The sequence below is a fragment of the Aulonocara sp. 'chitande type north' Nkhata Bay genome, linkage group LG14, assembly GCF_057382095.1.
Source record: "Aulonocara sp. 'chitande type north' Nkhata Bay isolate Kocher_YH1m ecotype deep benthic linkage group LG14, A_spYH_male_GT1.1, whole genome shotgun sequence".
Lineage (NCBI taxonomy): Eukaryota > Metazoa > Chordata > Actinopteri > Cichliformes > Cichlidae > Aulonocara > Aulonocara sp. 'chitande type north' Nkhata Bay.
Genome location: NC_141357.1, coordinates 37,093,329 through 37,107,747, shown reverse-complemented (window position 1 = coordinate 37,107,747; position 14,419 = coordinate 37,093,329). Strand labels below are relative to the sequence as shown.

Sequence of the window (14,419 nt, the reverse complement as noted above, 5' to 3'; positions counted from 1 at the left end):
GAAGAAAAGGGCTCAACATCCAGTCTTACATTTGATTTATAGGATCAAAGATAGAATCAAAGTCTGATGAATATGTTGAGTAGAGAGAAAATCTGTTCTAATGTCTAGATTCTGCGTCCCGAGACACAATCCAGCTTCAATCTTTCATATTCATGCCTGGGTGTGACTGAAAAGATAAGAGCTGTTTCACTGACCCATTATCATCATCATCATTGTGTTGCCACGAATAAACACAGAATTGTAGTTCTTTTGAGATTGAACTGACAGATAATTATGCTTAATATTGATCAGAATATAATCTGGAAAATGTAATTATGTGTAAGCTTAATTAAAAAGGATGGGAGTTTGAAAATATAATAGGGATTCTAACAACAGCCCTTCCAGTGAAGTGTAGAAACGGCGTGTGTGCACTCTGACTTTAAAAATCTATGATTTAATGAAAAAGTTGTATTGAGAAAATGATGATGTGTTATGTAAAAATGTGGAAAAAGTTAAAAAAAAAAAAAAGATTTTCTATATTATATTGTATATTATATATCACAGTAAAAAGGTTAAGTAGATAAGTATAATTGATGTGATTTTATTATTATTGAGTGGCTTGTTTAATTCTGCTTTTGCTTTTCTCCTGCTCAATTGCTTTAATAAAACTTGCTGCAATTAAAGCCTTAATTGTGGACTTTCTCTTTTTGACATTACATTGTTTAACATCAGAGAAGGACTAGCAGAAGACTGACAATTTTTTAATTATCTCTGCAAAAAGAAGCATCACTTCTGATAAACAATTTAAAATGGTTGTGAATCTAAACCACTTACTATACTTGCCATGACAATCAGTTTCCCCACATGCAATGGATCTAGATCTCAGCAGATTTATTCACAAAACCATGTGGCCCCAGTGAAATGGCCAAAGACACATGTTAAACAAGCCCCTGTCTTGCTAAATAACTGAGGCCTAAAAAATAACAAACATTAAAAATGCCTTAGCACAGATCACTAGCTAATTACAGGCCAGTCTCCAACCTTCCTCTCATCTCATAAACTCTTGAAAGAGTAGTTGTCAAAGAGCTAACCAATCATCTGCAGAGGAATGGATTATTTCAGGTTCACTTCACACGATGTTTGAGTGAGAAAATAGATGAAGCTTTTCGGAAATGCTGTAGTGAAAGCTTCTTGGGGTCAATCTGTTAATTTTGTCTTTACTAATATCACCGCTCAACAGGAGGCCAAAATCACCCTCACACTCCCTGTGGCTGGTCCAACTTTACAAAAGGTAAAGAGATAAAGAGAACGTTATTTTCTCTTTATTTCAGAGTGTACTTTCACAAATATAATATAAGATAAGATAAGATAAGATAAGATAAGATAAGATAAGATAAGATATTAATAAATAAATAAATAATAAATTCCAGGCTTTAAACTGTTTAACCACAGAAGAAAACACCTTGGTTGGTTTCCAAAGTAGCAATTTGTGCAAACATCAGTTAAAACAATGAGCCACAATGTGAGAATAAAGGCATAACTTACCTTTTGCAATGTGGGTTATTTATAGTGCACTGGTAAAAAATAAATAAATAAAAATTAATCACTGGTCACACCTAAAGCACAGCTTGAGCCAGTCTGGTTGTCTGATCTATGAGTGGTGAAAAAAATGTGCCTGTAAATCTGAAGGAGAAGGTGGATGCTGATGTAACACTGGTTGTTCTCTGGAAGTGACATTTGTCACTTTGATTCTGAGATAACGTTGTACAGTTCAAAAGGCTGATGAGCATCACCTATATTGTACACATAAAGCTACAACATGAAATACAGAAAAAAGTGTAGCATGATTACATCAGGATTAATCCAAATATTATCCAAGAATGCATCTTGTAATATGCATTATTTAAATTATATAATTATAGCATTTTTGTCATATATCTTTTGTGGTGACCCAAGCTGCTATCATCTCCTTCCTTCTTAAAATCAAACGTTAGGATCCCTGCCATTACATTTGTAACATTATTATATCCTGTGTTAGTTTTGTTTATATAGCACATCTTCCTTCATGTAAATTCGGTGTGCTTATCAAAAGACATAAAACCTTCAACTGTGTAGCTCTATGATGTCTCAGCTTTGTGTCGTTGTGTGGAAAGATCTTTTTTCTGTTTGTTTGTTTCGGAGCTTTTTTAACCATGTAGTTTAACCCTAAACATCTCACCATGTTTAGGATCAAGACTGTTCTTGGAGAGAAGGGTCATCAGATCAGACAGCTGATTGCTGAGGTTCAGAAGAGGTTTGGCTTCCCTGAAGGCAGTGTGGTGGTAGGAGACAAAACAAATCCTGAGAGAATTCATCCAGATGCTGTCTGCGCTGCGACCTCCTCATTTGGCTAGCTAACACGGCTCTGAGCACCGAGGCTAGTGCCTGTTTCCATGTTTTCCATATTTTGAGATTCCAGGTTCAGGGTTTGTCATGTTTAAGTTTCCGTGTTCTTTCTCTACTGTGTTTAGTAATTTAGTTTCTCCAAATTTAGTTATCACTAGTGTTGTCTTAGTTTCCTTCTGCCCTTTGTTTTGCATGTTTGGTATGTTTTTTTATTCAGCCACAATAAACGGCTTGCCTTTTGTTTAACGCTCAGGTGAGCCTGACCAGCCTCCTCCTTTGTCAGCTGGGGACTCAGCCGAGCCTGACCAGCCCCCTGCGGCTGGGAGGGCCAAAGGATATCGTCTCATCCAGCCACGTCTCAGGCAGAGGACTTCATGCCTTCGGGACCAGCCAAGCCCACGGTCTGCATGTCCGCCAACTGCCAAGCCATGCCGCCGGCTGCCACTGGCTAGGCCCGCACCTGCCAAGCCATGCTGATGGCTGCCACCAGCGAAGCCCGCACCTACCAAGCCACGCCAAGGGCTGCCACTGGCCAAGCCCACACCTGCCAAGCCTCGCCACCGACACTGACCTCACAGTCGGCCCCCAGAACTGTTTTGCCAGTGCCTTCAACCTCCTGGTTGACCCCCTGAACTGTATTTGTTGTGACTTTGTGGTCCAATTTTTGTTTTCTTATGGTCCATCTGCCTCATGAAGTTCAGTGTTAGGGGTGGGTTAAAAAAATGTATTTTCCGATTCAATAAATTTTGGTTTGAATAATGCGATATTGATTCATTCAATCCTGAATCGATTTTTAAGTATAAATGTATTTTGCCAGAAACACCAGAATCTCTCTCGTATACATGCCGTTGGGTGCTGGTAGCCGACGTTTCACAGATTCTGAAGCTGCACATTTAAAAAGCATCATCATGGATTCTCTCTTACTTTTGCATTCTTGCTTCCTCTACAATAAAAATCACACTTCCTGCACAGCTCTCTCTCTCAGTGTGGTTAAAGACCAGTTTCCCATCACAAATCTTAGTTTTCTGCATTATTCGCTTGCTTATTACGCACCAGTCTACCATTGTGTACAGTGTTGTCACCCAGTTTTTTTTCTTATTTCTTTTTTTTTTCCCAAAAATGACCTCCGACAAGAAAGACTAATTTTTGCTGTTAAAAAACAAAGAAATGTAAACTTTTTAAATTATGCCAAATTACAAAACTCCTAGCTGTGTCTGTAATAAAACCTGTGTAACTTTGCTTAACTTCAGCAACATCAGGTAATGTTCAGATGTTGATTGATGGTTTTCTTTAGTTTTTAAATCTACTGCAGAATATTTTAAAGGGAGTCATCTGCTATGAAAAATCAGGCCAGGAACATCTCCTTCATGTTTTTCTGTTTTTCTGTTTTATCCTCAGTTAATTTGACACAAAGACATCTGCTGTGATGCTTACACCTCTGATGAAGTCTCACAAGTGACAGCTTTGTTATTGTACAGAGATTTAAGTACATGTAATGATAAATGGTCTGAATTATAATATTTCTGACTGAGTCACAATTGAATTTAATCTAATCAGGGATTGAATCACATTAGGACCATGTGAATAGGAATCAAATCGGTTACAGAAATCAATGACCTTGATTCTTCTGAATCCTTAGCCATATTCAGTGTGTTTAGTTCTTAGTTTAGTTCCTTTATATATCTGTGCTTAAAATTAAATCAACAAACCCTTCTTGTTTGTGGGAAATTGCTTTGGTAATAAATGTGCAAATTCATGCCCATCGCATCTGCTCAAAGAACTACATTTCCGTAAGCATGCCAGGGATCTGATGTCACCGAAGCCAGCCTTTCGCTATAAATGAATTTCCGCGTATTCCCGGGGTCCTTTCCTGTCTACGGCCCATTGGAAGATGGCGGTGCAAATCTCCAAGAAGACGAAGGTTAGCCCCCGTTTTATCTTTGTTGTACTCACAAACATGTCGTAATTTCTTTTAAAATTCTGCACGGTGGATGAGGTATGAACATTTTGTGGTTGTCCCGGTATCAGATGTGCTGCCCGGGTTGAATCCTGAGCGGATTATTCCAGATGCCGTCTGCGCTGCGACCTCCTCGTTTGGCTAGCTAACACGGCTCTGAGCACCGAGGCTAGTGCCTGTTTCCATGTTTTCCATATTTTTAGATTCCAGGTTCAGGGTTTGTCATGTTTAAGTTTCCATGTTCTTTCTCTACCGTGTTTAGTAATTTAGTTTCTCCAAATTTAGTTATCACTAGTGTTGTCTTAGTTTCCTTCTGCCCTTTGTTTTGCATGTTTGGTATGTTTTTTTATTCAGCCACAATAAACGGCTTGCCTTTTGTTTAACGCTCAGGTGAGCCTGACCAGCCTCCTCCTTTGTCAGCTGGGGACTCAGCCGAGCCTGACCAGCCCCCTGCGGCTGGGAGGGCCAAAGGATATCGTCTCATCCAGCCACGTCTCAGGCAGAGGACTTCATGCCTTCGGGACCAGCCAAGCCCACGGCCTGCATGTCCGCCAACTGCCAAGCCATGCCACCGGCTGCCACTGGCTAGGCCCGCAGCTGCCAAGCCATGCTGATGGCTGCCACCAGCGAAGCCCGCACCTACCAAGCCACGCCAAGGGCTGCCACTGGCCAAGCCCACACCTGCCAAGCCTCGCCACCGACACTGACCTCACAGTCGGCCCCCAGAACTGTTTTGCCAGTGCCTTCAACCTCCCGGTTGACCCCCTGAACTGTATTTGTTTTAGACCCTTGTGACTTTGTGGTCCAATTTTTGTTTTCTTATGGTCCATCTGCCTCATGAAGTTCAGTGTTAGGGGTGGGTTTAAAAAAATGTATTTTCCGATTCAATAAATTTTGGTTTGAATAATGCGATATTGATTCATTCAATCCTGAATCGATTTTTAAGTATAAATGTATTTTGCCAGAAACACCAGAATCTCTCTCGTATACATGCCGTTGGGTGCTGGTAGCCGACGTTTCACAGATTCTGAAGCTGCACATTTAAAAAGCATCATCATGGATTCTCTCTTACTTTTGCATTCTTGCTTCCTCTACAATAAAAATCACACTTCCTGCACAGCTCTCTCTCTCAGTGTGGTTAAAGACCAGTTTCCCATCACAAATCTTAGTTTTCTGCATTATTCGCTTGCTTATTACGCACCAGTCTACCATTGTGTACAGTGTTGTCACCCAGTTTTTTTCTTGTTTCTTTTTTTTTTTTCCCAAAAATGACCTCTGACAAGAAAGACTAATTTTTGCTGTTAAAAAACAAAGAAATGTAAACTTTTTAAATTATGCCAAATTACAAAACTCCTAGCTGTGTCTGTAATAAAACCTGTGTAACTTTGCTTAACTTCAGCAACATCAGGTAATGTTCAGATGTTGATTGATGGTTTTCTTTAGTTTTTAAATCTACTGCAGAATATTTTAAAGGGAGTCATCTGCTATGAAAAATCAGGCCAGGAACATCTCCTTCATGTTTTTCTGTTTTTCTGTTTTATCCTCAGTTAATTTGACACAAAGACATCTGCTGTGATGCTTACACCTCAGTTGGTGTCTGAGTCAGTGCAGCCTGTAGATGCTTGCAGAAAGTCTGCTTGGTGCTGGATGTTTGAGCGTGTGACATAAACATAAAGCTGACCTGCTCTCTCTCTCTGCAGTTCGTCGCAGACGGTATTAAAGGGGCTGAGCTAAAAGAGTTCCTGACTCATGAGCTTTCTAAGGATGGTCATGCCGGTGTGGAGGTGCGTGTGACTTTAATCGGGACTGAGATCATCATCCTGGCCACAAGGTGAGCAGTCGGCTAGGTTGCCAAAAAGTAACAACTCAGAATTAAAGAAGTTGTTACATCTCCAGAAGATCGGATTGAGTGTTTAGAAACTAAACAAGTATGGAAGCTTACAATGAGTCTCTGCTGTAAAGTGGATATGCCATTACTTTGGCAGGGCGAGTACGCATGTAAACACTGTTGGTCCATTTGTAAGACACAGAGTGTGTGTTAACAGTGGTCTGTGCATTTGTTATTTTTGGCCATTTTTAAAGACAAACATATTTTAAGCTTGACAAAAGAGAGCATACATTAAAGGGCATCATAGAAATCAGTCCTGATCATTTCCCTTTGGTAGATGCCAATGTTAGTTTAAGAGCGTAGCTCTATGTTGTCTCAGCTTTGTGTCTGTGTGTGGAAAGATTAAAAATATTTTGTCTTTTTTTTTTATAACCATGTAGTTTAAGCCTAACCGTCTCACCATCTTTAGGATGAAGACTGTTCTTGGAGACAAGGGTAGTCGGATCAGACAGCTGATCGCTGAGGTCAAGAGGAGGTTCCCCGAAGACAGCGTGGTGGTAGGAAACAAAACGATACAAATAATTGGTATTTTAAGCTCACGTGGCCGCCCTCGCTGGCCTCGCTGTCGGCCTTTATAAGTGTTCCATCAGTGCCGTCGACCCGATTTATATCGCCGTGTAAATTCCTTTGGTAATAAAAATAGGAAACACACAAACTCAGGCTCATCACATCTGCTCAAAGAACTACATTTCCCTGAGCATGCCAGGGACGGACCGTCACCGGAAGTCAGCTTTTAGCTATAAATCCATTTCCGCATCCTGTGCGGGTCCTTTCCTGTCTACGGCCCATTGGAAGATGGCGGTGCAAATCTCCAAGAAGAGGAAGGTTAGCCCCCGTTTTACTCACAAACACGTTGCATTTCTTTAAAAATGGACTCACGCTGGATTTGATATGGTCGTTTGGTGGCCGTCCTGGTATCAGATGTGCCCGCTTGGGTTGAATCCTGAGCGGATGAATCCAGATGCTGTCTGCGCTGTGACCTCCTCATTTGGCTAACTAACATGGCTCTGAGCACCGAGGCCGGGCACAGTTACACACTGGTTGAAGTGTCTGACTTAAACACGACTTTAATGCCCGCTTTAAATCCTAATATGCGAAAAGACTTCGCTGAACTCTCATTTAAAGGTTGTTTGTGTCTGAGTCCAGGTTTTCGGAGGTGTTAGCTTCGCAGCCGTATTAATATAGAGCCAGAGACACAAACTGCCTCCTTAATGCTACTAATTCACTGAGAAATGTGGTTAATGAGACGTATGTGCAGTTAGAACTGTTCGGGTTAAATGTGGAGTCAGCACGGGGTTCATTTTAGTGAATCGTTCAAGGACATTAATTTTGAATTGGGAGGAATTTCACAGTAAAGCATGCGACATGTGGCAGCCTGCGTTTAAGCACTGAAGCCAGGCAAGCTGAAGTAAGCGGATGATACAAATACAGCCTGTTTAAAAACTGCAGCGCGATGAGATTCTGCTCGTTTTGTCTTCAGCACTCACTCTGAATGTGACTGTGCTCTCTGTAGAAGTGAATCCTGCTGTGGTTTGAATGCCATCATGGGTAGTTAGGAACTTCAAATTATCCTTTACATGTTTTAAATAAGTGTGAGCAGTGTGTTAGCTTCAAGTTAGCCCGCTTTTAAAGGGTCAAACCCATTCATTCATTTTCTGTAGCTGTATTTTATTATCTGTGTGGTTTCGGGGCCACAGCAGATGCATCAGTGTTGTACCTGTTGCAGCACTTGAAGGATGCATTGGCAGTTGGTGTGTGAGTGTGCAGCCTGTAGATGCTGGCAGAAAGTCTGCTTGGTGCTGGATGTTTGAGTGTTTCATAAACATAAAGCTTAACTGTTCTCTGTCCACAGTTCGTCGCAGACGGTATCTTCAAGGCCGAGCTGAATGAGTTCCTGACTCGTGAGCTTGCCGAGGATGGTTACTCCGGTGTGGAGGTGCGCGTGACTCCAACCAGGACTGAGATCATCATCCTGGCCACAAGGTGAGCAGTCGGCTAGTAGGAACCCAGTGAGTAAAGTGCAAAGGCTTCTGATTTTAAATGGTCAGGTGTTCCTCCAGTGATGAGACGGAGCAGGACTCAGTCTGGCTCTGCTGGTCGCTGGTTCTGATCCACGGCTAGGTTGCTTGCCCATCGCCCCTTTTTCATTAGTAGCTACTCGGGTCGACTCGCCACCGATCGACTTGTATGCTTGCTTGCTGTCATAGCAATGCCTCTCAATGTAGCACAACGCAATTAATGTCACATGAACGCTACAGCAAAGGTGGATGTTGAAGCGAATCTATACCTGCTGCTCGGTCTGTTGCATCTCGTTGCACTCGTGGGAACACAGTTGTTTTTGTAGCCATTTCTTTCGTTCCCAAGTTTAAAAAACAAGACGCTCTGATGCTTCAGTTGACGCTATTGATTAGCCAATTGGTGGCACGCAGTCAGAGGACGTCACATTTTAGTACCTGTTTGGAACCCCAGCCGAGTAGGTACTAAAAAAGTAACAGGTACTATGAACCTAATGGAAAACCCTGCAAACTGCTAATGGGAAAGGGGTGATGAGTCCCAATCCAAGAAGTTGTTACCGCTCCAGAAGATTTTGAGTTTAGAAACTAAACAAGTATAGAAGCTTAAAATGAGTCTCTACTGTAAAGTGGATATGCCATTACTTTGGCAGTGCGCATATGCATGTAAACACTGTTGGTCCATTTGTAAGACACAGTGTGTTAACAGTGGTCTGAGCATTTGCTATTTTTGGCCATTTTTAAAGACAAACATATTTTAAGCTCGAGAAAATAAAAGCTTACATTAAAAGACATCCTAGAAGTCAGTCCTGATCATTTCCTTTTAATAATGCAAATGTTGGTTTTTAAATAGGCATTAAGATCACTGGTAAAATTACATCCAGTGTCAGTTTTGTTTATATAGCTCATCTTCCTTCCATGTAAACTCGGTGTGCTTATCTAAAGAGATAACTACTTCAGCTGTGTAGCTCTATGTTGTCTCAGCTTTGTGCCGGTGTTTGTAAAGATCTGGGTTTTGTTTTGTTATTTTTACCCATGTGGTTTAACTCTAATCATCTCACCATCTTTAGGACCCAGAATGTTCTTGGAGAGAAGGGTCGTCGGATCAGAGAGCTGACCGCTGTGGTCCAGAAGAGGTTTGGCTTCCCCGAGGGCAGCGTGGAGGTAGGAAACCAAGAAATAAGACTAAGAAGTGTTTTAAGCTCACTGTCGGATGTATTTTAGTATTAAATAATCCCTCAGTGGAGACATATCGGAACAAATATCTAAAGGTTTGGGGGGGAGGGGGGTGAAATTGCTGGTTTGCCACAAAAATGTAAACATATGGAATTTGAAATTATTTTTTTAAGTCCTTTTTTTTTTTTTGGTTTAAAATATTAATACTTTGCCAACAGCACTTGACAATAATATCATCCTAGTAGGAACCCAGTGAGTAAAGTGCAAAGGCTTCTGATTTTAAACGGTCAGGTGATGAGACGGAGCAGGACTCGTCCTAACATTTACTACTTTAGTTCAAATCTTTATTCCTAAAACTTTCAAGTAATAAAAAGCAACAGACTACAAAAACATATTTGTAACTCATAAAGTAACTTAAAGTTTCTTATTATTGTTATTATTTATATTAATTATAGAATAAAATGGAACAGAACAGCCTTTTATTGTCATTGGTCATGTACAGTGAAATTGTGGATGCTGGAGGAATAAAAATATAAATAAATTAATAAAAAATATAATTAGTGTCACTGCTGCAGATTTCACCTGCTCTGCCTTTATAATGTGAGGGAGTGGACCTGTCTACCTCCTGAAGTTTGGTGTGTTTTGTTCTGATTTATATTTCCATGATTGAAGATGAACACATAAATAAATCTGGTGGTTTTTGGAAAATTGCTTTGGTAATGAACCCGCAAAATCATGCTCGTCGCATCTGCTCAGAGAACTACGTTTCCGTGACCATGCCAGGGACAGACCGTCACCGGCAACCAGCTATATCTATAAATCCATTTCCACATCCTCTGCTGGTCCTTTCCTGTCTAAGGCCCGTTGGAAGATGGCGGTGCAAATCTGAAAGAAGGTCAGCACTGTTTTATCCCCGTTTTACTCACAAACATGTGGAAGCCTTTAAAAATGGGCTCACACTGGATGGGGTGTAATTTGTGCCTGTCTGGGTTCAATACTGAGCGGATGAGTCCGGATCCTGTCTGTGCTGCGACTGCTTCATTTGGCTGGCTAACATGGCTCTGAGCAGCAAGGCTGGTGCCTCTTTCCATGTTTTCCATATTTCCAGGTTGTTGATTGTCACGTCTAGGTTTCCATGTTCTTTGTCTTCCGCGTGTAGTAATTTAGTTCCTGCCAGTTTAGTTATCATCAGTATTGTTCTAGTTTCCTTCTTCCTTTTGTTTTGAGTGCTTGGTACGTTTTTTTTATTCAGTCACAATAAGCGACGCGTCTTTTGTCTAACACACCACGCCTTCAAGTGTCTGCATTTGGACCCACACCAAGCACCAGCCTTCCCAGCTGTGACAGAAATGCTGCTGGGTCATCATGGTCAGGTCCATGATGACCCAGCAGCATTTCTTTGACAATATTTTTGAATTTGGCATTCGACCAAGGATTCTTGGACTATTGACCGAAGGAGACAGAGTACTTTGTCATGGCCATGATCTCCACTTCCCCGCCAGCTGGGGACCCAGCCGAGCCCTCCCAGCTCCCTGCGACGTCCATGCCACTAGGTCCAGCCACGTCTCAGCCAGAGGACTTTGCGACATCTGGCCCTGCCAAGCCTCGCCACCATCGCTGACCTTGTGGTCGGCCCCCAGATTGTTTTGCCAGTTACATCGACCTCCGGGTTGACCCCCTGAATTGTATTTATTTTGCAGTCTTGTGCTCGTTTTTTGAAAATGAATATCTGCTCAAAGAACTACATTTCCATGAGCATGCCAGGGACGGTCCGTCACCGGAAGCCAGCCTTTCGCTATAAATGCGTAAGACTAATCGGTGTTTTAAGCTCACTGTTGGATGGTTTTTAGTACGGAAAGTAATTCGTCAGTGGTGAGGTGTATCTGAACAAATGTTTGAAGGTTTCAGAGTTTGAAAAATAAATGCATTTGGCTGCAAAAATGTAAAAATATGGAATTTTAAACTGTTTAGAGGTCGTTTGTTTACAATATTAACACTTTGCCAACAGCAGTTTACAGTAATCTCATCCTGGTAGGAAACCCAGTGAGTAAAGTGCAAAGGCTTCTGATGTTAGACAGTCAGATTTCCCTTCAGTGATGATACGATGACGAGACGGAGCAGGACTCGGTCTCGCTCTGCTGGTCGCTGGTTCAGATCCACGTTCTGTGGTTCTGCTCCAGCACCTCAGAGCAGGAAGTCCTTTCCATGTGAAGACACAGAGGCATTTGTCTGAGAAGGGTCGAGGCATCAGGACTCTGCTGCAGACGGTGCAGGAAACCTGCAGTCCATCGTTACACGTGCTGGTTTGATCCCGGTGTTTGTCTGTAATACTGAAATGTCCTTCCTCTTTCTTTTAGCTGTATGCTGAGAAAGTTGCCACTCGTGGTCTGTGTGCCATCGCTCAGGCTGAGTCTCTGCGCTACAAACTGCTGGGAGGCCTGGCTGTGCGCAGGTGAGCTGGATTTCTTTAATTTAACTAAATAATTTTTGTTACAAATTTCATCAGACTGGTGTGATTTAAACAGTTAATGACTCCACAGGGTTAACTTCCACCTTAGAAATGTTTTCTGCCATTGAGTAATAAGTAATGTACGTTTACACATAAGCTCTTTACATCAACACAATCTTGTGAATGAATGAATATTAACTTTAGTTTCACTATTATAATCGTCTGTGTATTGTGTTTTGTCCTTTAACACAAAGATAATTTATTAAACGTTTCTTAACGTTATGCGTCCTAACATGACATCTTAAGCTCTAAATACATCTCTGCACACAGTTTAATGTTTGGATGTTTTTCTCAAGTCAATTATTTATGAGTGTATTCTGCTCATGGCACATCTCTTAGTATGTTGGACCCGACCCAAAGTAGGAAATTTGATCGTAATCTATAAGAGTAAACAGTAAAAATGCTGACAGAGGTTAAATTATGGTCAGTAGGAAACACCCTGTCATAAAAAACCTCATGTGTACTTTGAGGGTGAAGCCTGTGTTCTGTGTGTCAGCTTCTGTCCCTTCGGTGATGATACGATGACGAGTCGGAACAGGACTCATCCTGGTTCTGCTGGTCGCCGGTTCAGAATCACGTTCTGTGGTTCTGCTCCGGTTCCTCAGAGCAGGGGGTCCTTTCCAGGTGAAGACATTGAGGCATTTGTCTGAGAAGGGTCAAAGCACGCTTTAATGAAGCTCACTGATGAAGGAGGCGTCTCCTCCTCATGGCATGTTTTACCGATTTAAAACCTGAAGACCTCCAGCTGAACCCACCATGTAGAAAATTGATGTTTTTTATGAAGTCGACCAACCAGAATCATTTCAGTCACAGTGAAAGTTTCCTGAGAGAATCTTGCAGTACTTTGGATCCACTGATCGATTAGCCGCTAACACTGTTTTATCACTCTGCTTTTTCAGGGCTTGCTATGGCGTTCTGAGGTTCATCATGGAGAGTGGCGCCAAGGGCTGCGAAGTCGTCGTGTCCGGCAAGCTGAGGGGTCAGAGGGCCAAGTCCATGAAGTTTGTGGACGGTCTGATGATCCACAGCGGAGACCCCGTCAACTACTACGTCGACACAGCCGTCCGCCACGTCCTGCTGAGGCAGGGTGAGTGCAGCTCGGCCACATGCAGCCAAATCAAACTGCCATCGCGTTGTTTTGGTGGCACTGATGTGTTTATTTAATACTCTCAGGTGTGCTGGGCATCAAGGTGAAGATCATGCTGCCCTGGGACCCCAGCGGTAAGATCGGCCCCAAGAAGCCCCTGCCCGACCACGTCAGCATTGTGGAGCCCAAGGAGGAGACCCTGCCCACCACACCAATGTCTGAGCAGAAGGGGGCCAAGCCAGAGGTGCCCGTCATGCCCCAGGGAGCACCTGTACCCACTGCATAAGAGGGTAAGAGACAGGGTTTTATTTGACTGCTGCAGGGCCTTCACAAGGCTGTATACTAATGATAGATCCTGTCCTGCTGCTAACCTAAGAGAGAAAACACAAAAAATAAATTAGTTTTTTAGTTCTTCTGCAGTAAAATTGGAGGTTCCTGTGAATTCTGATAAGTAGATATGTTCTGTTTGCTACAGTGGAGCTTCAACAGGTTTAAATTGTGACATTTTAGCCATTCGGGTACGTTCGGGTGACACTGTTGCTGTCCTGATAATATATCGCAAAATAATCTGGATCCAGTGATTTAACACAGACTGTGGTGTTGGACGGTCTCACACGGCTCCCTTCGGTGATGATACGATGACGAGTCGGAACAGGACTCATTCTGGTTCTGCTGGTCGCTGGTTCAGAATCACGTTCTGTGGTTCTGCTCCGGTTCCTCAGAGCAGGGGGTTCTTTTCAGTTGAAGACATCGAGGCATTTGTCTGAGAAGGGTTTCAGCTCACAAACACGAACCGTGACACTTTTACAGGACACCAAAAACAGTCTTTTAGGAACTCACAGAAACTGAGGTCAACAATTTGAGCTCAGGATTCAGTTTACTGATTTCTGAAACTGGGTTTAATTCTCTTTTTTTTTCTCTTTGCAGGTTTTCAGTCGTCGCACCAGATGGAAGCAAGGCCCTTTGATTTTTGTGTACAAAAACAATAAAATTTGGAAAATACACTTAAAACAATGAGTGGATTTATTTAACTGCCTGTAGGTTTCATGTGGAGTGGGAAAACTGAGGGAAAAGTTTACAATTTTCCCAACCAGCTCATCTTCAAAACATGTCAAAGTGCTCAGAAGATTATGAGCCGACCTCTTAAACACAATGTAATGGTTTTTTCCTGGTGTGTGGGAGCAGCAGGTTTATTTCACAGCAGAATGCAGAGTCACTGCTGAAGTATGAAACCAGTGTTGGGCATAAAGAAAGTATATGGTAGAGAAAAGTCAAAGTAATGTCCCCGTGGAGGACACAGGATGTGAAATCTAATATTCTATTCAAAATAGTGAAAATCTAAAAGTTGCTATGGCGCCCCCTGGTGGGTGGAAGCTGGAATTTACACGTAAAGTAAGCTTCAAAATTTGGACATTGTACATGCAGA

At 42.2% G+C, this 14,419-nt stretch overlaps 2 protein-coding genes and 3 non-coding genes across 5 annotated transcripts; all 5 read left to right on the top strand.

Annotated features, from left to right (window-relative positions):
* The first annotated feature begins 4,247 nt into the window (after positions 1 to 4,247).
* On the top strand, positions 4,248 to 6,787 carry LOC147315203 (small ribosomal subunit protein uS3-like). Its single transcript, XM_086262466.1, has 3 exons — positions 4,248 to 4,285; positions 6,022 to 6,152; positions 6,619 to 6,787. Exons 1-3 carry the CDS (start codon positions 4,256 to 4,258, stop codon positions 6,785 to 6,787), a joined length of 330 nt encoding a protein of 109 aa, XP_086118592.1. The 5' UTR covers positions 4,248 to 4,255.
* An 87-nt stretch (positions 6,788 to 6,874) lies between these two features.
* Positions 6,875 to 14,007, top strand: rps3 (ribosomal protein S3). Its single transcript, XM_086262465.1, has 7 exons — positions 6,875 to 7,034; positions 8,062 to 8,192; positions 9,292 to 9,385; positions 11,755 to 11,849; positions 12,806 to 12,993; positions 13,080 to 13,283; positions 13,921 to 14,007. Exons 1-6 carry the CDS (start codon positions 6,909 to 6,911, stop codon positions 13,277 to 13,279), a joined length of 834 nt encoding a protein of 277 aa, XP_086118591.1. The 5' UTR covers positions 6,875 to 6,908; the 3' UTR covers positions 13,280 to 13,283; positions 13,921 to 14,007.
* Positions 11,486 to 11,635, top strand: LOC147315202 (small nucleolar RNA SNORD15). Its single transcript, XR_015124875.1, has one exon. It is a non-coding gene; the product is annotated as a small nucleolar RNA SNORD15 (small nucleolar RNA).
* LOC147315201 (small nucleolar RNA SNORD15) lies at positions 12,412 to 12,561 on the top strand. The gene has a single exon (XR_015124874.1). It is a non-coding gene; the product is annotated as a small nucleolar RNA SNORD15 (small nucleolar RNA).
* On the top strand, positions 13,616 to 13,765 carry LOC147315200 (small nucleolar RNA SNORD15). Its single transcript, XR_015124873.1, has one exon. It is a non-coding gene; the product is annotated as a small nucleolar RNA SNORD15 (small nucleolar RNA).
* Positions 14,008 to 14,419: the final 412 nt, after the last annotated feature.